Source organism: Thalia democratica, chromosome 2 (genome assembly GCF_965202585.1).
Source record: "Thalia democratica chromosome 2, ktThaDemo2.hap1.1, whole genome shotgun sequence".
NCBI lineage: Eukaryota > Metazoa > Chordata > Thaliacea > Salpida > Salpidae > Thalia > Thalia democratica.
Window position 1 is genome coordinate 94,002,058 of NC_139166.1, and position 27,851 is coordinate 94,029,908.

At 33.0% G+C, this 27,851-nt stretch overlaps 1 protein-coding gene across 1 annotated transcript in view; it reads right to left on the minus strand.

Moving 5' to 3' along the window:
• Window positions 1–27,851, minus strand: part of LOC145829122 (cap-specific mRNA (nucleoside-2'-O-)-methyltransferase 1-like) — a 52,363-nt gene that overhangs the window by 21,145 nt on the left and 3,367 nt on the right. The window contains exon 2 of the mRNA XM_082936854.1: window positions 12,314–12,473. Coding sequence (XP_082792980.1) covers window positions 12,314–12,473 — 160 coding nt within the window. The remainder of the gene's footprint in view (window positions 1–12,313; window positions 12,474–27,851) is intronic.

Consider the following 27,851-nt stretch of genomic DNA (forward strand, 5'->3'; position numbering starts at 1 on the left):
ACAAGTTAATTGTGCAACTTGATGACCGAGAGGTCATTTTGTGTACCCAGGTCTTTAAACCACAACATTTTCGAGAAATTTTTCGTTTTGTTATATAACCTCTCATTAATAAAAAAACTTAAAAAATGCTTACCTTTTTCTACAAACTCCAAAACACTCAGCGTAGTAGACTCGGATATTTTTGGAAATTTAAAAATCAACGGTTTGTCATCATTCTTGAAAAAGTTTTTATAATTAAAGTAGCCGAAATTGTTAATTAAAACATCAAAAGAAACACCAATCTTATTTTCTTCTTTGCCCACAATCGACACTGCATTAGTATTCCGTGCATGTGTTAGATGCTCTTCAGTCGCACCAAACATTTTTGTAACAAAATTTCCCATAACTTTTATTTACTTTTGTTTCTGTTAGTTTTCAAAAATGTTTTTAGGAAAATTCTAATGAATAGAATTAACATTAACAATGAATAATTAAGTAGGAACATTAATTTTGCACAACGATTAAGTAGTATCTTATCTAATCAATAATTATACTTCAGTACAACTAATTAGTATTTGAAACCAACTTATAAATGTTTGTATATATTTTTTGAACTATTTTGATATTTTTTACTAGCTCAAATGTAATGTACAATTAAACAGTTGATTTCATAGTTCTTACTTGTTATTTAAAACTATATGCCATGCTACCGATAATGAGCTTTAAAGTTTTACTTTTGTAACAATGATTTAAATTGGTTTTTTGAAAAATTGCGAGTAGTATGATTGAACTTAAGTTCATTTTGCTAATATCACAGTAACACAACAAACTTTTTAAAATAAAATCCTGAAATATTTAAACTATAAGCGTTTTTATTAAAAATTTATGCAATGACACAATGTTTATCAGTGAGTATCTGAAAATATTACTACAATTCATTAAAATGATGTTAACAAATTTACAACTGAAAACTAACATCTTGTTATTTAATATACAAAGCTAGACTTAGTAAAAAGCCTTGTGTAAAGTGTTAAAATCCGGCAGTAGTAAGATTTAAAATAAATATTATAATTTATAAGACCTTACGCCGGGGAATTTTAAACAAAGGCTTTTTTTTACAAAGTATACCTGAGGTGTAAACTACAGCTCTCTTTATAAACCTGATTTTGTTAAATATCTACTGTTGAGTTATGTAAAGCTAGCTTGTTAGTTTTAATTAATGTATAATTAAAAAAAAAAACTAAATAATATTTCGTAGTGTTATAATGTTTCTTATAATATAAGATCAATTCTGCAATTTTCTATAACAAAATTTGAACAGCCTTATTTTTTGTAATAATGAGTTTTAACTAAGCTTAAACACTAAAGAAAAAATAATTAACAAAGTAACTACTAAAAAGACATGAGATTTAGAAAAAAAAAACAAACAAAGATATGCTTAATAATTTCGAAAAAGCAATTTAAAATGGCATTTAAAAATAATTGTTAAGTGTTGGTGTGTTAAGTTTAAATTTTTTCAAACGTATCTAGATTGTTTTGTTCGAATTAAAAATTAAGTTTGTTGAAAAACTTTAGTACACCATTGCTGTAGAAACACATTCAATACAAGCAATTTTCAATTTTTCTAATAGTTACTGTTATTTTATAATAGTAATAGACGCACTATGTACTTTGCGTACAATAGCAAACATACTCTGAAGATTAACAGGTTAAGATTAGTAAGACAAGAGAAAATAACACATAATAAATATTTTCAGTATAAACGACAGTAAAACGATTTACAGTTATGCAACAAATTATAAGCTGATCTACTTAACAATAAAAGAAAAAGATAAGTAAGTGACTTTTTATTCTTCTGCTTCAGTCTCTTTATTCGTGGATAGTAGATTAACATGTAGCTGCAACTCACCAGTGCTGATGTTCAATATTGTTACGTCATACGACTATAATACGTAGTCTTGGAAGTTCGTGGTTGCGAAGTCGCTGTACAACAAACTATCTTGGGTTTACTTTAGAACATGACAGCGAAACCTGCGTTGATTGAGTGTAAAGTCGGTCAAAACTAATACGTTTCAATACTTTCTCGTTAGTGGTCTTTTTTTTTTTTTTGCTATTCTAACAATACGACGAAGGCACTGTACGCGGAAGATGTTGAGATTCTCTTATTGTGCACTAGAAAACGTCCACGTTTAGCTACCGTGCAGAAGAGTACTGTATACACAGAAACAATATAGGTAAAAATATCAATTAGTAAACTTGTTAAAGTATGAGAGATTTACAAAATCTAAACACTTTTAATCTTATATAGTTTAAAAATTTAATGTCATTGTAGTTTGTAAATAGTTACTAAAAAAAATAATAATTTATGCTAACAATATTTATTTCACTAAAAAGTGTACAAAATTTACACATATTTAACTTAAATAACTTCTTTATTAAACGTAATTTAATTATTCTCTTTTACATTTTGGGTATAAAAACCCATAAATTTAGTCATTCTGTCAGACTGATTAAATCAGTTAGCACTGTTACAGAGTGTATAATTAAAAGCTACAATACAATAATCTTTACTTAACATGCAAAATAAATTGTTTGGATTTTGATATTTTATGAAAAGACAAAATAAAACAGATTAAAAAGAGGACAACTTACAAGCAATGAATTTAAAAAATACATTAAAATTAACAACAAAATTTTCTAGAACTTATAATTTAGACTTAAAAAATAAAATAAATAAAATAATCAGAATTTCAATAGATTTATCATACAAATATACTACATAAAGTATACTCAAAAGTGCCAACATACGAAAAATTAATGTTAATTAATGTTAAAAATTAATGCTTTCGGACAGCATGAAACCGGCCCAAGATGGTGAACCGGAGCCGCAGTGAGGACGCAGATATCGACATGTCTATTTGCCTGTTGAACAATAAAAACAACAAAGCACAAGTGATAACATGTCAAAATTTTGTTTTCAATAAAAAAATGCATCACTTATAATAAACTGGTTTGGTTATGTTTTCTTAATTGAAATAGTCAGTTTGCAACTTATTGTAAGCAATTATTAATAAGAAAACTTGTAGTTTCAAATTATGAAATTTAAGATATTTAATTTGAAAATGCTAACAAGCTTTAGTATTTATTATTTGAATTTTTTCATAGTGAAAATAACAATTTCAAAAATAATCAAATTTTCAAAAATTTTAATAAAACTAGTTAAAAAAATCAATATAGATACTAATAATCTCATACATAATAAAATATTGATAAAACTAAAATTTATATTAGAGACTTGTTAGTAGTATAAAAGCACATGTTGTTATAAAGTTTGTTATAGGAAGGAATATGTATATGTAATAAAAATTTATATTCAGTGTTGTTTTCAAATAAAACTTGTTGTTTGTATAGCTTTGTTATATTTAAAACAGCTAGCAATGCAAATGAACCATATTTGTTACATCTTAAACTTCACAGCTGTTTAACTGAAAATAAAACTGTGTTTGCTGTAAAGTATATATAATATATAGTTACTTAAATAAAAAACCCAACATCTAAGTTTGAAAAAAGTAAAAACTTTTACATTTATACTTTATAAATAAACTCATTGTTATTGTAAGTGCGTACTTTACGCAAATGCGTACCTCTTAGTGTCCTTATCGATGTGTATAGTGCATGTGGTAAACATGATGATATAAAGAGTATTACATACAAGTTAAGCAATATTGCAAACAAGTGATTTTATAAAAGAGAGAAAAAGTTTGACTCTCTTGAGGTAGCCTAATTTTTAGACACGAACATTTGAGCATCATACGCGTATGCTTAATGTTACACTATTAAGGAAGGCACTTGTAGTGTGCCAGAAAGCGAGCTGACGACTTAGTCAGCTTAGGGATTTTACAATGTAAAGTTGTAATGAATAAATCCCTAGAGGTCTAAGCGGGTAGACGTCGTCAAGGCGAGTTAACTATTAGTGTTTTGCAGGCATATAGCTTGAGTTGACGTGGCCGTCGACTCAAGCTGGAGTTGAAAGACCGCAGCTGGGCGGTTAGAAGTCGTATAGCAGACCTCATTGAATAAGTAGCTAGGGAAGGTAAAGCGAGAGGAATGGCAGGTACCGTCCGAAGAAAGCCATGTAAAAGCCGGGCTCTCGCAAGAAGTAAAGGTAAAGCGAGAGGAATGGCAGAAACCGTCCGAAGAAAGCCATGTAAAAGCCGCGCTCTCGCAAGAAGTAGCAGTGAGTAAACGAGCTCTGATATGATTCAGCCCAAGTAAAAGAACGTGTGCGAAATGAAGTGATTAAAGCATTTCTAGAGGTAAAGGTTTGGCCGGGGCGACTGAAGCAGAGAAGGCGAGGTACTAGAAATGGCGAATGGTAAAGCACACAAAATGTAACAAGTAAAAAAGCGACTGAATCACACGGTCGCTTTACTGATCAGAGCTCATGTACAGCGAAGAGTTTTGCGAACGAAGCAGAAGCTTTGAGAAAAAAATTTCAGCAAAAGGGGAGGGCTGTTTTTTTCGAAAATTAGTTGAAAATGAATTTTATAAGTGTGAGAGAGTTTGATAGAAAAGATTGAAAAAAAATGGGAAAATTTTGGAGCAAAAAAAGGCCCCGAAGCCGCCGCGGCGGCTTCGGGGCCTTTTTTTGCTCCAAAATTTTCCCATTTTTTTTCAATTTATTTTTTCCAATGGCGTTCGTCGAAAGACGTTCGCCTTTTTTTTTACCAATTTTTTTCAGGCTTTAACATTATATTTCAAGGGCGTTTGTCGAAAGACAAACGTCCTTTTTTTTTGCCAATTTTTTTTTGGCTTGCCCAAGAGAGTCTCCCTTATTAAATGACTGTTTTTTATTTAAGTTATATCCTAGATTTTGAGCGGTTGCGCCGAAAGTTGAGCATAGTTTTTTTGCCCAAATTTTGTTTGACAAAATTATCAATAGCCTTATTAGTATAATGTTGTTTATTTTTGATACTTATGATAAATCAGATTTTTATTCGTATAAGATACAATCAAAAGAAAGATGGTAGTGAGGTTGGATTACTTTGATACATATAAAATGAAAATTTTACATGTTTCAAAACCTACTTTCATCTTTGGTTTTTTGATTTATTAACCTGATATGTTAAGTTACAATACTAGACTTATTTTAATATGTTGAATGGGTTTATTATGTGGAATTTTTTTTTTTTTTAATTTTTTTCTTAAGCTTAAAGATTAAGTAATAGTTATTTTTGTAAGAAAAATTTATAGTTTTATTAATTTCACCTATATGTGAGTTTTTGTTACAAAACGCTTAATTTAATCAAAACAGATAATTGTAATAGAAAATTTTTAAGCTTAGGCAAGCATTATGGTTTTTAAAAAGTGAACAAAACTGGACACCAAGTAAAACAAAAATCAAACTTTCAACCAAAGACTATTTTATTAATGACATGGACCAAAGGTATCTTTTTATTTAGTATATTTTACATAATACAATCTATTATCTGAACAGTTTTTAATAGTGACTAGTCATTAAACGCAATTAAGTTATGTTATAGGCAGTTAAAATATTTTCTTATTCTTTTACAAAACGTGTAAAATAATTGTTTGCTTTTACAACATAAGTATGTGGTTACTTAGAAAATTAATAATGTATTAAATTTACAACTAGCTTGTAATAAGTTTAAATATTTAAATGCTAAAACGTTTTTAATGTATATTGGAAGAATACTTAAATATTATTAAAGCTTTTAAACATTTTAATTTATAATCATCATTTTAGTCCCTAATTTAAGTTTTATATGAGTATATGCAGTACTCTGCTAAAAAACATGTTAAACCTTACTTTTCCAGTTTAACATATACTTTTTTGAATAGCAAGTAATTCAAGTTGTACTAAGAGCTAAAAAAATTAACCAACTTCTTATACATTATCTTTCTTTTATTTTGTTATTACAAACCGATAGTAGGCTAGATCATTGTATTTTTATCAATACTAAAACAAATTTAAACGCTTCTATTTTATCATTATGGTTTTAATTTAAAGTCTTTTAATGTTTTAGTTGAAATACTTTACTTATTTTTAATAAATAGAGTTTTTTCAGTATAAACTTTTACGAGTTATAGTTAGTTGTTAAAGTTAGTGGACATGATTTTAAGAAACATCCTTAATTTAAATTTAAGTCCACTGTTTAAAAACTTCTGGCACAGTTGTTACTACAAAACAAAATTTTTCATTAAAATAGAATCTTATAGCAGAAAGTTGGTAAGCTTAGGCAAGCATTAAAATTTTAACTAGAAAGAAGAAGGTAAACACTTTGTACACATATTTAACTTCAAACCAAAAGCAGTAAATTTTAATTGAAAAGCGTGAACAAAATATTTATTGTGTTTACATAAGGTCGTTGAATTTCTCAATAGTTTTAATAATGTTAAGAAGAGTGACCAGTAATTTTATTTTATTTATTATGTAAAAGTAAAATTACCTTCATGTTGTGTATTATAACATATACATTGATTGTTTGCTGTAGCAGAAGCGTTTAACATACTATTTGGTTGTTTAGAATACAAAATTATTGTTAACAATTTAGAATACAGTTAAAGAAAAAACTAAGTTACAGAAGTGAAAAAAAACTGATAATGTTATAAAATCCACAACAAGAGTAGTTACACGTTTATAAAATTTAATATAGAAGAATCCTACCCAAGTAACTCGAAAAAGCTGTTACTAAAAAATCTATCGAATTTGAAAAGAAATATATGAAAATAACAAACTCAGACATAGATACTATACTACACTCATGCAAGGCAGTTCTCAGACATGTCAACAAAGTTTGGACAAAAAGAATGCAAAAGAAGACCTATTTGACGTTCCGATGGGAAGCTACCATGGCGCTGAAGTTTGCAACTTAATCGTTTCGTTCCTGTTGAATAACTCAAACCAATTTTTATCTAAAGATAACTTCGAGTTGTACCGCGATGATGGACTTTTGATAATTAAAAAGCGATAAAAAGAATCATAAAAAAAAAGATATTAGAGCGGGTTACTCTGAACAAAATTTGAAAAATATGATCGAATTGGACAGCAGTAAGATAGACTTCCTGGATGTATTACTTGATCTAGAGAATGATATATCATCCCCACAGAAAACCCAACGCTAAAGAAAAAAACATAAATAAAAACTCTAACCATCCACCAAGCGTCAAAAGAAAACTACATAATATGATACAAAATATATTTTCTGCTTCATCAAAAAACAACACTATGTCCATTAATTACAAGGAATCATACGAGAAGGCGTTAAAAACAGTGGCTTTAATAAAATCTTAGAATACTCATATCAAAATTACGATACGGCCGGTAGAAAAAGAAGAAAAAAGCAAATGTTATACTACAACCCCCCTTTTAGCGCAACATTAAAGACCAAAATATGAAAATCTTCTTAAGTTAGTAGATAAGTTTTTACCTAAAAACAGATAAATAAAATTCTCAACAGAAAGACAACCAAAATAAGTTATTCACGTATGCCAATTAACAATCCGAAATCACCGAATCAAATCTCAAAATCATAGAGGATAGTAAAAAAAGCAGAAGAAAAATGAAACAACTTACAGTTGTAGAATTATAACCTCATGCCCAGTGGAAGGTAAATGCCTTTCCAGACGTGTCATATACAAAGCTACTGTCTCATATAATAACAAAGAACAGCGTTATATTGGATCCACTGCAAGAAACTTTAAAACAAGATACAATGAAAATATGCTGCAGAAATTAAATTCTGAAAGAATCCACAAAATTCAGCTCATTTATTCAGGCCGCTAACTTCAAAGATGATATGATTAAGAACAATGTTAAATGGAAGATAATGCATAAAATTGATCAACGCAAACCGAGCAGAACATGCTTTCTGTGTAATATTGAAATATTTGAAATAGCATCCGCTGACAAAAAAACCTTTTCTCAACTCCAGGACCGAGCAAACTGGTAGATGTAGAAACTTCGCTAAATTTTATTCAATATCATAACATTTCATAACATTTTCATGTCCGTAATTGCATATTTTACCGTTTACTAAGTTTGTTGCATTTGTGCTTGTATTTATATCGTATTTGTACTTCATATTTTTATTTCATTGTATGCTATATCCAATAAGTTTTTTGTATTATAATTTAGTTTAACCCTCATAATAACTCGAATGAAAGCTCTATAATAATTGTTCAATTCGTCATTAGGCACTTTTGAATTTTTGTTAAGTTAACAGACTTTTTTAATTAAATCAGTTTTAACGAGAATCTAAATAGTACTAATTTTTAGCACTTAATAATAGTATATATAGCTTTGTCAGTCTTACTTAAAGAGGTTTTAGTTCGTGATCATTGCATTACACATTAAACATTGTGTAGAACAAAAACTTAAAATTTTAAATTGTTTAATTAATGTTGTTTAGAATATAAATATTGTGCAACTTTTAAATAAAAGTTAAGATAAACTATCATCTTTTAAAGATCAAGTTAAATGTTAATAATATAATTTTAATAACAAATAGCTTTTAGCATTTTCTATTTCCGTTTAAAACAATTACTGCAGTTTATAAGTTTACTTCAACACTATTTTTGTTCTTAACTTTAACATTTTATTTTTTAAAAGGCAAGTACTTTAAGTTTCACTAGTAACTATACTATTTTGATAACTTTCTAAATATAATATATCTTTTACTCATTGAGATGTTACAAACTCGATAGTAAGCTTGATATTGTAATTTGTTTTAATTTCAAAGTAAATAGTAAAACAAACTCACTACAAAATACTATTTTTAACAACATCATCAAAACTAAAAGTTACCATAAGCTTTGTGTTTTAAAAAATTAGTTACTTGAAATTTGTGCTACAATAAAGAAGCTTAACACTGTAAAGCTAATTTTAATATTAATGTTACTGTGTTTTTAAACAATTGATGACATAATTAAATATATTTAAGCTGAGTATTTTTGATTTATAAAAGTACAAAACACCGATGAAATAAAAAGCCAGTACAGAGTTTAACAACTAAAAAGGTAGTATTCGAAATTAAATAAATATTCAGTTGTGTATATGTATGTAAACAGTAATTTAAACTTTTAATTTTTTCTACTAGAACGAAACGACATGTAATAAAAACTCCACAAGTTTATTTTTTGAACTGTAAGGACCTTTTAAAGCTACTGTTAATTCATAATTTTGCCTTAGAATAATATGACTGCAGTTTTTAATTTTTATTGAGTATTAAGCAATCAAGTTAAAGAAGTATCATCAGATTTGCACCTGACGCCACTTGAAGCTAATTAATAGATAGCTCACTTATTTTTAATGTATAAATAAGTATTTAATCAAACTTCGTTTGCAGAGCGACAGTTCCAATATCGGATAAAATTAAGCACTACTTTAAAATAAAAGAAATTAAATGCTAATAATAAATCAATTTATAAGTGCTTTATCATAGTATATTTTATCACATTTTTATTTTTATAATGTTTTATTTAAGTGTGGACCGCGACAACGTTTTTTTTTAAGTGCACTGCGACTTCTGGTTTAGGCTACCATTGTGGTCCGGTCCTGCTTCATTCCAAATAATTTAATGACGTAATAATGGTAAAAAACTTAAATTTAAAATGTGTACCTTTTGACTTGTATTTTACTGAATTATGTTGAAATGTATTCTGAAATATTAAATACAACTTATTTTATCAACTAACTTATAAACTAAAACAAACAACGTTCACCTATTAAGTAAGAAACACTAGGAACAAATTTGCAGTATCTCTTGTTTACTTCGCTTCTGGTTCTTAAGTCTTATTGCGTCTACTTGGTCCTTCTTCATAGTAACCTATGAAATAACACGTTTTAAATATTAATAAAATTATTTTTAACTTCATAAAACTGTTTCTATGTTAATTGTATGCACACCTCTTATAACCGTTGAAAAGAACGTAACTCTTGGTAAAAAAGTAGTTTGATTTATAACATATATATTTACAAAAACTTCACTTATTGTTATTTTTTATAACTTGAAAATATTTATTTATTTGTTGTACTATTATTAGCTCATTTGCGTATCTTTAAAACTTATAAAATATTTTTTGTTTTCGCGGTACAACGATAACTCTAAAACAAAACTTAAACTAAATCTTGCGAAAGTATTAAGAAATTAAGTTTTTCAATGTAATTGGTTAAGTGCTTTCAAATGTACATAGTTTTGTAGCTTTTAGTTAAACATGTTCAAGCTTCTTTTTGACCTATAAAGTATTCTGTTAAAAGCATCAACAAAACAGAACTTTTATATTAACCCAGGTGTATTTAAGCTTTTTAGTGTAACTGACACATTATAAAACAATGGAATCAAGATATTTGGCATCTTAAACACAAAAGTGGTATACGACTCAAACACCATCTCAAGAATATGTCTGTTAAACAAACTTTAACTTACAAGAAACATTTGTTCGACTTTAGTCATTTTGAAAATATCTAGTTATAATTATCTAGTACCTTTTTTAATGAGCACCTAAACGCAGTGTTATGTGTTAAAAGTTATTTTTACTAGGCACAAAAAATTGCACACCGGTTCGGTATATATATTTATAATAAAATAATTCAACTTATCAATACCATAATATTCAATTCAGTTAATAACTTAATTTCAACAGAGATCAGTGTTAATTAAAAGTTTTTTTTGTTAGAATAGCAAGTACAGTCACCTCTCGCGAATCTACGCACGTTGTGTCCACAGCGAAAGTGCGTAACCAAACGATAGATAGCGAAAATACCTAATAAATTGGCTGTTTTCCTATAATGAATTTGATTAAATACATTTCAAGGACTTTCCCTTTTTTTTGTTTACAATAACTTTTTTTGTTAGAGTTGTACATATATGCGATTAGTTTTTTATTAGAAATTGTTTATACGTATAAAAAGTTTTTTTTTACTTTGTTCTTCGGCCACCTTAGTTTAAATTTGTCCTACATAGTATTTATAAAAAATATTACTTTGTTCAATTCATCATTAGAATTTAGCAAAAAATTAGAAAAATATTGTGTTAAAATGCGACTTTATGTCATAAATATTCTGAGAAATTGAACAGTTGTTGAAATTTGATTTAAAGGTAACCATGGGGACTAAGACACTTAAAATAGTAAGAAAGCCACATAATTCAATAGGTTCCTTAAATAGACACATTTTTTAAAAGCAATCAGTTTTATTAAAAGTTTACTAAATATAAAATAATAAAGATTTAAGTTAGCTTTAAATTTTAAAAGATTATATGTATATTGTAAACTGAATACATACAATAAATTTACAAGATTAGATATATACTAAGTTATATTTTTTTGTATTTTTGAAAGCAGTCAAGTTTCTAGGGACTGAAATAAGTTTAAAAAAGACAAATATAAGACATTAGTTTATAGTTTTGCCTTGTTTAGTAGCCCCGATCCTGTAGCCTACCTAAATCTAAATTTTAGGTACAAACAATTTAACTAATTGGATAGAACCTCATTGAATTGGTTAATATCAAGCCTAGATAAAGACCTCTACCAACTTAAAACATGGGAAGAGCGCATAGCTAGATAAATATGATACAAAAAGGACGTGACCTGATTTACTTAGCAGATTGTGCAGAGTATCAATGAGGTGGAGTTAGGCGCCTCGAAGTAATTGAGTGAGACCACAAAAATTTCACCAAGATTATAACAGCCTGTAACGAAGTTATAGATCCAACCTTAAAATTGAGTTGTTAAGAGCAGAGATTAGCAAAATACAAAGTAGGCGCGATGTATTCGAGAAAACACAGTACGAGAAAAGAGTATGGTTTGATTATCAAGGGCTTAGCAATAGAAAGTACCAAAACGTTTTAAAAGAAAAACTTTTAGAGGGCTAAAAACTACAAAACGAGCCTTGAAATTTCTCCCTTCATTGGGTCTTATCCGAACAATTTCGAACATTGAAACCGTGTTTAACAAGGCTCGAAAACTCTGTAGGTTTAAATATACCGACGAACTTACCCATAGAGAAAGTAACAAATTCGTCTTATTTTCTAGTATACTACCTTTAATTTATAGCTTAAAAAGTGTTTATTTATAGCAATTCTTAATAAAAAATTCAATACTCTGACATTTAATCTGACTAAAAGAAATGTCTTGAATGAAAGCTTAGTGAACTTATATTAATTCTAATGGTAAAAAAATATCCATACAGTATACTCATTCATAGTTTAAAAACAAATAATAATTTCAATTCATATAAAAAAACATTTACAAATTATCATAACTTTTCTAATGTACACGAAAACCAATAGTTAATTTCAAAAAAAAAAGCAACCTCTCGGAATTTGCGGGCCGGCTGGTGACCGGCTATGGTGAGTTTTGTGATGCGGAGCAAGTATTGTGAAGGGAGTGCACATGTCAGCATGAAGTTCTGCATATCAGCCACGCGGTGGCGAACTGGCACATTGTATTTTCTCGATGTTCCCCTGCCCTGCCTATGAAAAATTGAAATATGAATTATTTATTTAGTCCTTAAATCATTTTTATCAAAATATTTCTTTAACTATACTGTTACTTTTGAGCTATGGCTTTCTCTTTTCTTTATTAAACTTAATCATGACCAAGGCTAGTTTTTTGTAACTCATGTAACTTTTACTTTTTTCGTCGAAAATCCAACATTGAATTACGGTATGTAAGCTTATTTCGATTTTTACTTTTACTTTTTCCGTCGAAAAACCAAGGGTCGAAGTGCGGAAAAGAGCTTTCATTTCAATTTTACTTTTACTTTTTTCCGACGAAAGTCGACGTTGGAAAAGGCCCATACTCGATTTTTACTTTTTTTCGGACAGAAATAAAGTCCAAAAAAGGACCTTTTCACCCGAAAACCGGTGTTTTGGGGTCCCCACGGGACCCCCAGAACGGGTTTTCGCGCGCCATTCCCGGACAAAACTTTCCCGGGCAGTCGTCCGGATCGTCGAATCGCGCTGGACCCTATTATCTTTTTGAACTTTTTAAAAGAGTCAAAAACTTAATTCTAAAATGCCTTATTTTCAAAACCTCATAATTTCGCTGTTTTCAATGCTAAATTTTAAAAAAGCCCATTTTCGCCCTCTACCGGCCTTGAACTGCTCGAAAACTGCCATTTCCGACTTCTAACTTTTACTTTTTTCAAAGTAAAACCAATGATGAATCGAGGTATTTGAGCGGTTTTCGATTTTTACTTTTACTTTTTTCGTCGAAAATCCAACATTGAATTACGGTATGTAAGCTTATTTCGATTTTTACTTTTACTTTTTCCGTCGAAAAACCAAGGGTCGAAGTGCGGAAAAGAGCTTTCATTTCAATTTTACTTTTACTTTTTTCCGACGAAAGTCGACGTTGGAAAAGGCCCATACTCGATTTTTACTTTTTTTCGGACAGAAATAAAGTCCAAAAAAGGACCTTTTCACCCGAAAACCGGTGTTTTGGGGTCCCCACGGGACCCCCAGAACGGGTTTTCGCGCGCCATTCCCGGACAAAACTTTCCCGGGCAGTCGTCCGGATCGTCGAATCGCGCTGGACCCTATTATCTTTTTGAACTTTTTAAAAGAGTCAAAAACTTAATTCTAAAATGCCTTATTTTCAAAACCTCATAATTTCGCTGTTTTCAATGCTAAATTTTAAAAAAGCCCATTTTCGCCCTCTACCGGCCTTGAACTGCTCGAAAACTGCCATTTCCGACTTCTAACTTTTACTTTTTTCAAAGTAAAACCAATGATGAATCGAGGTATTTGAGCGGTTTTCGATTTTTACTTTTACTTTTTTCGTCGAAAATCCAACATTGAATTACGGTATGTAAGCTTATTTCGATTTTTACTTTTACTTTTTCCGTCGAAAAACCAAGGGTCGAAGTGCCGAAAAGAGCTTTCATTTCAATTTTACTTTTACTTTTTTCCGACGAAAGTCGACGTTGGAAAAGGCCCATACTCGATTTTTACTTTTTTTCGGACAGAAATAAAGTCCAAAAAAGGACCTTTTCACCCGAAAACCGGTGTTTTGGGGTCCCCACGGGACCCCCAGAACGGGTTTTCGCGCGCCATTCCCGGACAAAACTTTCCCGGGCAGTCGTCCGGATCGTCGAATCGCGCTGGACCCTATTATCTTTTTGAACTTTTTAAAAGAGTCAAAAACTTAATTCTAAAATGCCTTATTTTCAAAACCTCATAATTTCGCTGTTTTCAATGCTAAATTTTAAAAAAGCCCATTTTCGCCCTCTACCGGCCTTGAACTGCTCGAAAACTGCCATTTCCGACTTCTAACTTTTACTTTTTTCAAAGTAAAACCAATGATGAATCGAGGTATTTGAGCGGTTTTCGATTTTTACTTTTACTTTTTTCGTCGAAAATCCAACATTGAATTACGGTATGTAAGCTTATTTCGATTTTTACTTTTACTTTTTCCGTCGAAAAACCAAGGGTCGAAGTGCGGAAAAGAGCTTTCATTTCAATTTTACTTTTACTTTTTTCCGACGAAAGTCGACGTTGGAAAAGGCCCATACTCGATTTTTACTTTTTTTCGGACAGAAATAAAGTCCAAAAAAGGACCTTTTCACCCGAAAACCGGTGTTTTGGGGTCCCCACGGGACCCCCAGAACGGGTTTTCGCGCGCCATTCCCGGACAAAACTTTCCCGGGCAGTCGTCCGGATCGTCGAATCGCGCTGGACCCTATTATCTTTTTGAACTTTTTAAAAGAGTCAAAAACTTAATTCTAAAATGCCTTATTTTCAAAACCTCATAATTTCGCTGTTTTCAATGCTAAATTTTAAAAAAGCCCATTTTCGCCCTCTACCGGCCTTGAACTGCTCGAAAACTGCCATTTCCGACTTCTAACTTTTACTTTTTTCAAAGTAAAACCAATGATGAATCGAGGTATTTGAGCGGTTTTCGATTTTTACTTTTACTTTTTTCGTCGAAAATCCAACATTGAATTACGGTATGTAAGCTTATTTCGATTTTTACTTTTACTTTTTCCGTCGAAAAACCAAGGGTCGAAGTGCGGAAAAGAGCTTTCATTTCAATTTTACTTTTACTTTTTTCCGACGAAAGTCGACGTTGGAAAAGGCCCATACTCGATTTTTACTTTTTTTCGGACAGAAATAAAGTCCAAAAAAGGACCTTTTCACCCGAAAACCGGTGTTTTGGGGTCCCCACGGGACCCCCAGAACGGGTTTTCGCGCGCCATTCCCGGACAAAACTTTCCCGGGCAGTCGTCCGGATCGTCGAATCGCGCTGGACCCTATTATCTTTTTGAACTTTTTAAAAGAGTCAAAAACTTAATTCTAAAATGCCTTATTTTCAAAACCTCATAATTTCGCTGTTTTCAATGCTAAATTTTAAAAAAGCCCATTTTCGCCCTCTACCGGCCTTGAACTGCTCGAAAACTGCCATTTCCGACTTCTAACTTTTACTTTTTTCAAAGTAAAACCAATGATGAATCGAGGTATTTGAGCGGTTTTCGATTTTTACTTTTACTTTTTTCGTCGAAAATCCAACATTGAATTACGGTATGTAAGCTTATTTCGATTTTTACTTTTACTTTTTCCGTCGAAAAACCAAGGGTCGAAGTGCCGAAAAGAGCTTTCATTTCAATTTTACTTTTACTTTTTTCCGACGAAAGTCGACGTTGGAAAAGGCCCATACTCGATTTTTACTTTTTTTCGGACAGAAATAAAGTCCAAAAAAGGACCTTTTCACCCGAAAACCGGTGTTTTGGGGTCCCCACGGGACCCCCAGAACGGGTTTTCGCGCGCCATTCCCGGACAAAACTTTCCCGGGCAGTCGTCCGGATCGTCGAATCGCGCTGGACCCTATTATCTTTTTGAACTTTTTAAAAGAGTCAAAAACTTAATTCTAAAATGCCTTATTTTCAAAACCTCATAATTTCGCTGTTTTCAATGCTAAATTTTAAAAAAGCCCATTTTCGCCCTCTACCGGCCTTGAACTGCTCGAAAACTGCCATTTCCGACTTCTAACTTTTACTTTTTTCAAAGTAAAACCAATGATGAATCGAGGTATTTGAGCGGTTTTCGATTTTTACTTTTACTTTTTTCGTCGAAAATCCAACATTGAATTACGGTATGTAAGCTTATTTCGATTTTTACTTTTACTTTTTCCGTCGAAAAACCAAGGGTCGAAGTGCCGAAAAGAGCTTTCATTTCAATTTTACTTTTACTTTTTTCCGACGAAAGTCGACGTTGGAAAAGGCCCATACTCGATTTTTACTTTTTTTCGGACAGAAATAAAGTCCAAAAAAGGACCTTTTCACCCGAAAACCGGTGTTTTGAGGTCCCCACGGGACCCCCAGAACGGGTTTTCGCGCGCCATTCCCGGACAAAACTTTCCCGGGCAGTCGTCCGGATCGTCGAATCGCGCTGGACCCTATTATCTTTTTGAACTTTTTAAAAGAGTCAAAAACTTAATTCTAAAATGCCTTATTTTCAAAACCTCATAATTTCGCTGTTCTCAATGCTAAATTTTAAAAAAGCCCATTTTCGCCCTCTACCGGCCTTGAACTGCTCGAAAACTGCCATTTCCGACTTCTAACTTTTACTTTTTTCAAAGTAAAACCAATGATGAATCGAGGTATTTGAGCGGTTTTCGATTTTTACTTTTACTTTTTTCGTCGAAAATCCAACATTGAATTACGGTATGTAAGCTTATTTCGATTTTTACTTTTACTTTTTCCGTCGAAAAACCAAGGGTCGAAGTGCGGAAAAGAGCTTTCATTTCAATTTTACTTTTACTTTTTTCCGACGAAAGTCGACGTTGGAAAAGGCCCATACTCGATTTTTACTTTTTTTCGGACAGAAATAAAGTCCAAAAAAGGACCTTTTCACCCGAAAACCGGTGTTTTGGGGTCCCCACGGGACCCCCAGAACGGGTTTTCGCGCGCCATTCCCGGACAAAACTTTCCCGGGCAGTCGTCCGGATCGTCGAATCGCGCTGGACCCTATTATCTTTTTGAACTTTTTAAAAGAGTCAAAAACTTAATTCTAAAATGCCTTATTTTCAAAACCTCATAATTTCGCTGTTTTCAATGCTAAATTTTAAAAAAGCCCATTTTCGCCCTCTACCGGCCTTGAACTGCTCGAAAACTGCCATTTCCGACTTCTAACTTTTACTTTTTTCAAAGTAAAACCAATGATGAATCGAGGTATTTGAGCGGTTTTCGATTTTTACTTTTACTTTTTTCGTCGAAAATCCAACATTGAATTACGGTATGTAAGCTTATTTCGATTTTTACTTTTACTTTTTCCGTCGAAAAACCAAGGGTCGAAGTGCGGAAAAGAGCTTTCATTTCAATTTTACTTTTACTTTTTTCCGACGAAAGTCGACGTTGGAAAAGGCCCATACTCGATTTTTACTTTTTTTCGGACAGAAATAAAGTCCAAAAAAGGACCTTTTCACCCGAAAACCGGTGTTTTGGGGTCCCCACGGGACCCCCAGAACGGGTTTTCGCGCGCCATTCCCGGACAAAACTTTCCCGGGCAGTCGTCCGGATCGTCGAATCGCGCTGGACCCTATTATCTTTTTGAACTTTTTAAAAGAGTCAAAAACTTAATTCTAAAATGCCTTATTTTCAAAACCTCATAATTTCGCTGTTTTCAATGCTAAATTTTAAAAAAGCCCATTTTCGCCCTCTACCGGCCTTGAACTGCTCGAAAACTGCCATTTCCGACTTCTAACTTTTACTTTTTTCAAAGTAAAACCAATGATGAATCGAGGTATTTGAGCGGTTTTCGATTTTTACTTTTACTTTTTTCGTCGAAAATCCAACATTGAATTACGGTATGTAAGCTTATTTCGATTTTTACTTTTACTTTTTCCGTCGAAAAACCAAGGGTCGAAGTGCCGAAAAGAGCTTTCATTTCAATTTTACTTTTACTTTTTTCCGACGAAAGTCGACGTTGGAAAAGGCCCATACTCGATTTTTACTTTTTTTCGGACAGAAATAAAGTCCAAAAAAGGACCTTTTCACCCGAAAACCGGTGTTTTGGGGTCCCCACGGGACCCCCAGAACGGGTTTTCGCGCGCCATTCCCGGACAAAACTTTCCCGGGCAGTCGTCCGGATCGTCGAATCGCGCTGGACCCTATTATCTTTTTGAACTTTTTAAAAGAGTCAAAAACTTAATTCTAAAATGCCTTATTTTCAAAACCTCATAATTTCGCTGTTTTCAATGCTAAATTTTAAAAAAGCCCATTTTCGCCCTCTACCGGCCTTGAACTGCTCGAAAACTGCCATTTCCGACTTCTAACTTTTACTTTTTTCAAAGTAAAACCAATGATGAATCGAGGTATTTGAGCGGTTTTCGATTTTTACTTTTACTTTTTTCGTCGAAAATCCAACATTGAATTACGGTATGTAAGCTTATTTCGATTTTTACTTTTACTTTTTCCGTCGAAAAACCAAGGGTCGAAGTGCGGAAAAGAGCTTTCATTTCAATTTTACTTTTACTTTTTTCCGACGAAAGTCGACGTTGGAAAAGGCCCATACTCGATTTTTACTTTTTTTCGGACAGAAATAAAGTCCAAAAAAGGACCTTTTCACCCGAAAACCGGTGTTTTGGGGTCCCCACGGGACCCCCAGAACGGGTTTTCGCGCGCCATTCCCGGACAAAACTTTCCCGGGCAGTCGTCCGGATCGTCGAATCGCGCTGGACCCTATTATCTTTTTGAACTTTTTAAAAGAGTCAAAAACTTAATTCTAAAATGCCTTATTTTCAAAACCTCATAATTTCGCTGTTTTCAATGCTAAATTTTAAAAAAGCCCATTTTCGCCCTCTACCGGCCTTGAACTGCTCGAAAACTGCCATTTCCGACTTCTAACTTTTACTTTTTTCAAAGTAAAACCAATGATGAATCGAGGTATTTGAGCGGTTTTCGATTTTTACTTTTACTTTTTTCGTCGAAAATCCAACATTGAATTACGGTATGTAAGCTTATTTCGATTTTTACTTTTACTTTTTCCGTCGAAAAACCAAGGGTCGAAGTGCGGAAAAGAGCTTTCATTTCAATTTTACTTTTACTTTTTTCCGACGAAAGTCGACGTTGGAAAAGGCCCATACTCGATTTTTACTTTTTTTCGGACAGAAATAAAGTCCAAAAAAGGACCTTTTCACCCGAAAACCGGTGTTTTGGGGTCCCCACGGGACCCCCAGAACGGGTTTTCGCGCGCCATTCCCGGACAAAACTTTCCCGGGCAGTCGTCCGGATCGTCGAATCGCGCTGGACCCTATTATCTTTTTGAACTTTTTAAAAGAGTCAAAAACTTAATTCTAAAATGCCTTATTTTCAAAACCTCATAATTTCGCTGTTTTCAATGCTAAATTTTAAAAAAGCCCATTTTCGCCCTCTACCGGCCTTGAACTGCTCGAAAACTGCCATTTCCGACTTCTAACTTTTACTTTTTTCAAAGTAAAACCAATGATGAATCGAGGTATTTGAGCGGTTTTCGATTTTTACTTTTACTTTTTTCGTCGAAAATCCAACATTGAATTACGGTATGTAAGCTTATTTCGATTTTTACTTTTACTTTTTCCGTCGAAAAACCAAGGGTCGAAGTGCGGAAAAGAGCTTTCATTTCAATTTTACTTTTACTTTTTTCCGACGAAAGTCGACGTTGGAAAAGGCCCATACTCGATTTTTACTTTTTTTCGGACAGAAATAAAGTCCAAAAAAGGACCTTTTCACCCGAAAACCGGTGTTTTGGGGTCCCCACGGGACCCCCAGAACGGGTTTTCGCGCGCCATTCCCGGACAAAACTTTCCCGGGCAGTCGTCCGGATCGTCGAATCGCGCTGGACCCTATTATCTTTTTGAACTTTTTAAAAGAGTCAAAAACTTAATTCTAAAATGCCTTATTTTCAAAACCTCATAATTTCGCTGTTTTCAATGCTAAATTTTAAAAAAGCCCATTTTCGCCCTCTACCGGCCTTGAACTGCTCGAAAACTGCCATTTCCGACTTCTAACTTTTACTTTTTTCAAAGTAAAACCAATGATGAATCGAGGTATTTGAGCGGTTTTCGATTTTTACTTTTACTTTTTTCGTCGAAAATCCAACATTGAATTACGGTATGTAAGCTTATTTCGATTTTTACTTTTACTTTTTCCGTCGAAAAACCAAGGGTCGAAGTGCGGAAAAGAGCTTTCATTTCAATTTTACTTTTACTTTTTTCCGACGAAAGTCGACGTTGGAAAAGGCCCATACTCGATTTTTACTTTTTTTCGGACAGAAATAAAGTCCAAAAAAGGACCTTTTCACCCGAAAACCGGTGTTTTGGGGTCCCCACGGGACCCCCAGAACGGGTTTTCGCGCGCCATTCCCGGACAAAACTTTCCCGGGCAGTCGTCCGGATCGTCGAATCGCGCTGGACCCTATTATCTTTTTGAACTTTTTAAAAGAGTCAAAAACTTAATTCTAAAATGCCTTATTTTCAAAACCTCATAATTTCGCTGTTTTCAATGCTAAATTTTAAAAAAGCCCATTTTCGCCCTCTACCGGCCTTGAACTGCTCGAAAACTGCCATTTCCGACTTCTAACTTTTACTTTTTTCAAAGTAAAACCAATGATGAATCGAGGTATTTGAGCGGTTTTCGATTTTTACTTTTACTTTTTTCGTCGAAAATCCAACATTGAATTACGGTATGTAAGCTTATTTCGATTTTTACTTTTACTTTTTCCGTCGAAAAACCAAGGGTCGAAGTGCCGAAAAGAGCTTTCATTTCAATTTTACTTTTACTTTTTTCCGACGAAAGTCGACGTTGGAAAAGGCCCATACTCGATTTTTACTTTTTTTCGGACAGAAATAAAGTCCAAAAAAGGACCTTTTCACCCGAAAACCGGTGTTTTGGGGTCCCCACGGGACCCCCAGAACGGGTTTTCGCGCGCCATTCCCGGACAAAACTTTCCCGGGCAGTCGTCCGGATCGTCGAATCGCGCTGGACCCTATTATCTTTTTGAACTTTTTAAAAGAGTCAAAAACTTAATTCTAAAATGCCTTATTTTCAAAACCTCATAATTTCGCTGTTTTCAATGCTAAATTTTAAAAAAGCCCATTTTCGCCCTCTACCGGCCTTGAACTGCTCGAAAACTGCCATTTCCGACTTCTAACTTTTACTTTTTTCAAAGTAAAACCAATGATGAATCGAGGTATTTGAGCGGTTTTCGATTTTTACTTTTACTTTTTTCGTCGAAAATCCAACATTGAATTACGGTATGTAAGCTTATTTCGATTTTTACTTTTACTTTTTCCGTCGAAAAACCAAGGGTCGAAGTGCCGAAAAGAGCTTTCATTTCAATTTTACTTTTACTTTTTTCCGACGAAAGTCGACGTTGGAAAAGGCCCATACTCGATTTTTACTTTTTTTCGGACAGAAATAAAGTCCAAAAAAGGACCTTTTCACCCGAAAACCGGTGTTTTGAGGTCCCCACGGGACCCCCAGAACGGGTTTTCGCGCGCCATTCCCGGACAAAACTTTCCCGGGCAGTCGTCCGGATCGTCGAATCGCGCTGGACCCTATTATCTTTTTGAACTTTTTAAAAGAGTCAAAAACTTAATTCTAAAATGCCTTATTTTCAAAACCTCATAATTTCGCTGTTCTCAATGCTAAATTTTAAAAAAGCCCATTTTCGCCCTCTACCGGCCTTGAACTGCTCGAAAACTGCCATTTCCGACTTCTAACTTTTACTTTTTTCAAAGTAAAACCAATGATGAATCGAGGTATTTGAGCGGTTTTCGATTTTTACTTTTACTTTTTTCGTCGAAAATCCAACATTGAATTACGGTATGTAAGCTTATTTCGATTTTTACTTTTACTTTTTCCGTCGAAAAACCAAGGGTCGAAGTGCGGAAAAGAGCTTTCATTTCAATTTTACTTTTACTTTTTTCCGACGAAAGTCGACGTTGGAAAAGGCCCATACTCGATTTTTACTTTTTTTCGGACAGAAATAAAGTCCAAAAAAGGACCTTTTCACCCGAAAACCGGTGTTTTGGGGTCCCCACGGGACCCCCAGAACGGGTTTTCGCGCGCCATTCCCGGACAAAACTTTCCCGGGCAGTCGTCCGGATCGTCGAATCGCGCTGGACCCTATTATCTTTTTGAACTTTTTAAAAGAGTCAAAAACTTAATTCTAAAATGCCTTATTTTCAAAACCTCATAATTTCGCTGTTTTCAATGCTAAATTTTAAAAAAGCCCATTTTCGCCCTCTACCGGCCTTGAACTGCTCGAAAACTGCCATTTCCGACTTCTAACTTTTACTTTTTTCAAAGTAAAACCAATGATGAATCGAGGTATTTGAGCGGTTTTCGATTTTTACTTTTACTTTTTTCGTCGAAAATCCAACATTGAATTACGGTATGTAAGCTTATTTCGATTTTTACTTTTACTTTTTCCGTCGAAAAACCAAGGGTCGAAGTGCGGAAAAGAGCTTTCATTTCAATTTTACTTTTACTTTTTTCCGACGAAAGTCGACGTTGGAAAAGGCCCATACTCGATTTTTACTTTTTTTCGGACAGAAATAAAGTCCAAAAAAGGACCTTTTCACCCGAAAACCGGTGTTTTGGGGTCCCCACGGGACCCCCAGAACGGGTTTTCGCGCGCCATTCCCGGACAAAACTTTCCCGGGCAGTCGTCCGGATCGTCGAATCGCGCTGGACCCTATTATCTTTTTGAACTTTTTAAAAGAGTCAAAAACTTAATTCTAAAATGCCTTATTTTCAAAACCTCATAATTTCGCTGTTTTCAATGCTAAATTTTAAAAAAGCCCATTTTCGCCCTCTACCGGCCTTGAACTGCTCGAAAACTGCCATTTCCGACTTCTAACTTTTACTTTTTTCAAAGTAAAACCAATGATGAATCGAGGTATTTGAGCGGTTTTCGATTTTTACTTTTACTTTTTTCGTCGAAAATCCAACATTGAATTACGGTATGTAAGCTTATTTCGATTTTTACTTTTACTTTTTCCGTCGAAAAACCAAGGGTCGAAGTGCCGAAAAGAGCTTTCATTTCAATTTTACTTTTACTTTTTTCCGACGAAAGTCGACGTTGGAAAAGGCCCATACTCGATTTTTACTTTTTTTCGGACAGAAATAAAGTCCAAAAAAGGACCTTTTCACCCGAAAACCGGTGTTTTGGGGTCCCCACGGGACCCCCAGAACGGGTTTTCGCGCGCCATTCCCGGACAAAACTTTCCCGGGCAGTCGTCCGGATCGTCGAATCGCGCTGGACCCTATTATCTTTTTGAACTTTTTAAAAGAGTCAAAAACTTAATTCTAAAATGCCTTATTTTCAAAACCTCATAATTTCGCTGTTTTCAATGCTAAATTTTAAAAAAGCCCATTTTCGCCCTCTACCGGCCTTGAACTGCTCGAAAACTGCCATTTCCGACTTCTAACTTTTACTTTTTTCAAAGTAAAACCAATGATGAATCGAGGTATTTGAGCGGTTTTCGATTTTTACTTTTACTTTTTTCGTCGAAAATCCAACATTGAATTACGGTATGTAAGCTTATTTCGATTTTTACTTTTACTTTTTCCGTCGAAAAACCAAGGGTCGAAGTGCGGAAAAGAGCTTTCATTTCAATTTTACTTTTACTTTTTTCCGACGAAAGTCGACGTTGGAAAAGGCCCATACTCGATTTTTACTTTTTTTCGGACAGAAATAAAGTCCAAAAAAGGACCTTTTCACCCGAAAACCGGTGTTTTGGGGTCCCCACGGGACCCCCAGAACGGGTTTTCGCGCGCCATTCCCGGACAAAACTTTCCCGGGCAGTCGTCCGGATCGTCGAATCGCGCTGGACCCTATTATCTTTTTGAACTTTTTAAAAGAGTCAAAAACTTAATTCTAAAATGCCTTATTTTCAAAACCTCATAATTTCGCTGTTTTCAATGCTAAATTTTAAAAAAGCCCATTTTCGCCCTCTACCGGCCTTGAACTGCTCGAAAACTGCCATTTCCGACTTCTAACTTTTACTTTTTTCAAAGTAAAACCAATGATGAATCGAGGTATTTGAGCGGTTTTCGATTTTTACTTTTACTTTTTTCGTCGAAAATCCAACATTGAATTACGGTATGTAAGCTTATTTCGATTTTTACTTTTACTTTTTCCGTCGAAAAACCAAGGGTCGAAGTGCGGAAAAGAGCTTTCATTTCAATTTTACTTTTACTTTTTTCCGACGAAAGTCGACGTTGGAAAAGGCCCATACTCGATTTTTACTTTTTTTCGGACAGAAATAAAGTCCAAAAAAGGACCTTTTCACCCGAAAACCGGTGTTTTGGGGTCCCCACGGGACCCCCAGAACGGGTTTTCGCGCGCCATTCCCGGACAAAACTTTCCCGGGCAGTCGTCCGGATCGTCGAATCGCGCTGGACCCTATTATCTTTTTGAACTTTTTAAAAGAGTCAAAAACTTAATTCTAAAATGCCTTATTTTCAAAACCTCATAATTTCGCTGTTTTCAATGCTAAATTTTAAAAAAGCCCATTTTCGCCCTCTACCGGCCTTGAACTGCTCGAAAACTGCCATTTCCGACTTCTAACTTTTACTTTTTTCAAAGTAAAACCAATGATGAATCGAGGTATTTGAGCGGTTTTCGATTTTTACTTTTACTTTTTTCGTCGAAAATCCAACATTGAATTACGGTATGTAAGCTTATTTCGATTTTTACTTTTACTTTTTCCGTCGAAAAACCAAGGGTCGAAGTGCGGAAAAGAGCTTTCATTTCAATTTTACTTTTACTTTTTTCCGACGAAAGTCGACGTTGGAAAAGGCCCATACTCGATTTTTACTTTTTTTCGGACAGAAATAAAGTCCAAAAAAGGACCTTTTCACCCGAAAACCGGTGTTTTGGGGTCCCCACGGGACCCCCAGAACGGGTTTTCGCGCGCCATTCCCGGACAAAACTTTCCCGGGCAGTCGTCCGGATCGTCGAATCGCGCTGGACCCTATTATCTTTTTGAACTTTTTAAAAGAGTCAAAAACTTAATTCTAAAATGCCTTATTTTCAAAACCTCATAATTTCGCTGTTTTCAATGCTAAATTTTAAAAAAGCCCATTTTCGCCCTCTACCGGCCTTGAACTGCTCGAAAACTGCCATTTCCGACTTCTAACTTTTACTTTTTTCAAAGTAAAACCAATGATGAATCGAGGTATTTGAGCGGTTTTCGATTTTTACTTTTACTTTTTTCGTCGAAAATCCAACATTGAATTACGGTATGTAAGCTTATTTCGATTTTTACTTTTACTTTTTCCGTCGAAAAACCAAGGGTCGAAGTGCGGAAAAGAGCTTTCATTTCAATTTTACTTTTACTTTTTTCCGACGAAAGTCGACGTTGGAAAAGGCCCATACTCGATTTTTACTTTTTTTCGGACAGAAATAAAGTCCAAAAAAGGACCTTTTCACCCGAAAACCGGTGTTTTGGGGTCCCCACGGGACCCCCAGAACGGGTTTTCGCGCGCCATTCCCGGACAAAACTTTCCCGGGCAGTCGTCCGGATCGTCGAATCGCGCTGGACCCTATTATCTTTTTGAACTTTTTAAAAGAGTCAAAAACTTAATTCTAAAATGCCTTATTTTCAAAACCTCATAATTTCGCTGTTTTCAATGCTAAATTTTAAAAAAGCCCATTTTCGCCCTCTACCGGCCTTGAACTGCTCGAAAACTGCCATTTCCGACTTCTAACTTTTACTTTTTTCAAAGTAAAACCAATGATGAATCGAGGTATTTGAGCGGTTTTCGATTTTTACTTTTACTTTTTTCGTCGAAAATCCAACATTGAATTACGGTATGTAAGCTTATTTCGATTTTTACTTTTACTTTTTCCGTCGAAAAACCAACATTGAATTACGGTATGTAAGCTTATTTCGATTTTTACTTTATTGTTTATATTATATACTTGATATGATATTATATACTAAACTTGAATATTTAATCTAGTTAATTTTACAATATAAAGCAATTATATCAATATAATAATTATTATTGATTACAATATTGTAGAACAAAATCACGTTTAGTTTATAATAGATAAATTTAATTTCTACTATGTACTTATAGAACTTATTTAAGGTAAAGTATCTTTTTATAATAGACGTGATAGGCTTAAAACATTGATTTTTAGCCCACAATTATGACTAAAAAGGACTTTAAATACCAATTTTTTTCAGCTTGATATTAAACTTGATAGCTGATATTTTACAACTATTAACAGTATTAGTTTAAAGGAGACAAAAAACACTCTCAAAATACATGGTTCTTGGACCTAGTATGCAAAGGACCTTTTGGTTATGGAGTTGTATACCACGAGTACCTAAAATGTCTTGGGCAGGAAGATACGCTTAACAATTCCTAATATTTTTATTATCAAAATATGTCTTAACATTTAAGATCATAGGGGGGTCCAACATTTTTATTACTAAAAATAACATTGGATTTTATATGAAAGTTTGAAGTACAAACTACAAGCCAGTTTTTATAGAATTAAAAAATCTTATTTAACTTTTTTTAATGTTAAATATAAATCATACTTTTATAATCCACCTTTTTTGATTCACATATGTTTTTGTTAAATAATATTTTTTTCTTATTTGAGGAATATTAATTTTATATTAGTATAATGTAGCATTTGTTTATATTGACAATATTAGCCTTTAATGGCTTAATTTTTAAGTGGGTTTGCATATTAAGAACAAATTACTAAAATCAACTATGGTGGATAAAGGATTTTTAAAATACTCTTTTCCAAGAATTAAGTTTCTTGTTTTTAGTAAGTATGAAATTCCATGTTTTTAAGACTTCCTTTTCCTGACTTTTTTTCAAAACCCCCCATTTTTTCCTGATTTTACCCGACTTTTGTTATTTTTCAAATTTTTCCTAACTTTTCCTGATTACCTGACTTTTCCTGACCGAGTAGCTACCCTGTATTAACTGCTACAGATATCATATATTTAACATTTCAATTTCAGTATTAAATCACCTATTTTTTATTTTTTTTTATTACTAATACTACATTAACACTCACCTTATAATAAGTAGCCTCTCACTGATAAATTTACTAACCTGTTTGCAAATAATTGTTTTGCCTTTAAAACTGAAGCTTTATTAAAAAATAATATCACATCTTGATATAAACTAAAAATGACAAAATAAAAATAAACTTAAAAACTATGTACTTACAAATCAGACATTTTGCCTTCAAAATCCAAATGCTTGTTTACAAATAAAATCACAATTATAAAAATGTACTCTAAAAAAATATTGAAAATTAGATGCTTGAACCAACAAAAACTGACAATTTTCAACTTTTTTCAAAAAAGAAAAGTAATAGATCAGGCTAAATCTTTTTTTTTTTGTAATTACCAAGGATGATGTCACATCAATATCAAGCTGAAATTACATTATATTCATTTTCTTTTTTAACCATACTCTAGGTTAAAAATTAATATTTTACAAATACATAAATAATATTAAACTTATATATTACAATTTAATAAAACTTGAATATTTAATCTAGTTAATTTTACAATATAAAGCAATTATATCAATATAATAATTATTATTGATTACAATATTGTAAAACAAAATCACGTTTAGTTTATAATAGATAAATTTAATTTCTACTATGTACTTATAGAACTTATTTAAGGTAAAGTATCTTTTTATAATAGACGTGATAGGCTTAAAACATTGATTTTTAGCCCACAATTATGACTAAAAAGGACTTTAAATACCAATTTTTTTCAGCTTGATATTAAACTTGATAGCTGATATTTTACAACAATTAACAGTATTAGTTTAAAGGAGACAAAAAACACTCTCAAAATACATGGTTCTTGGA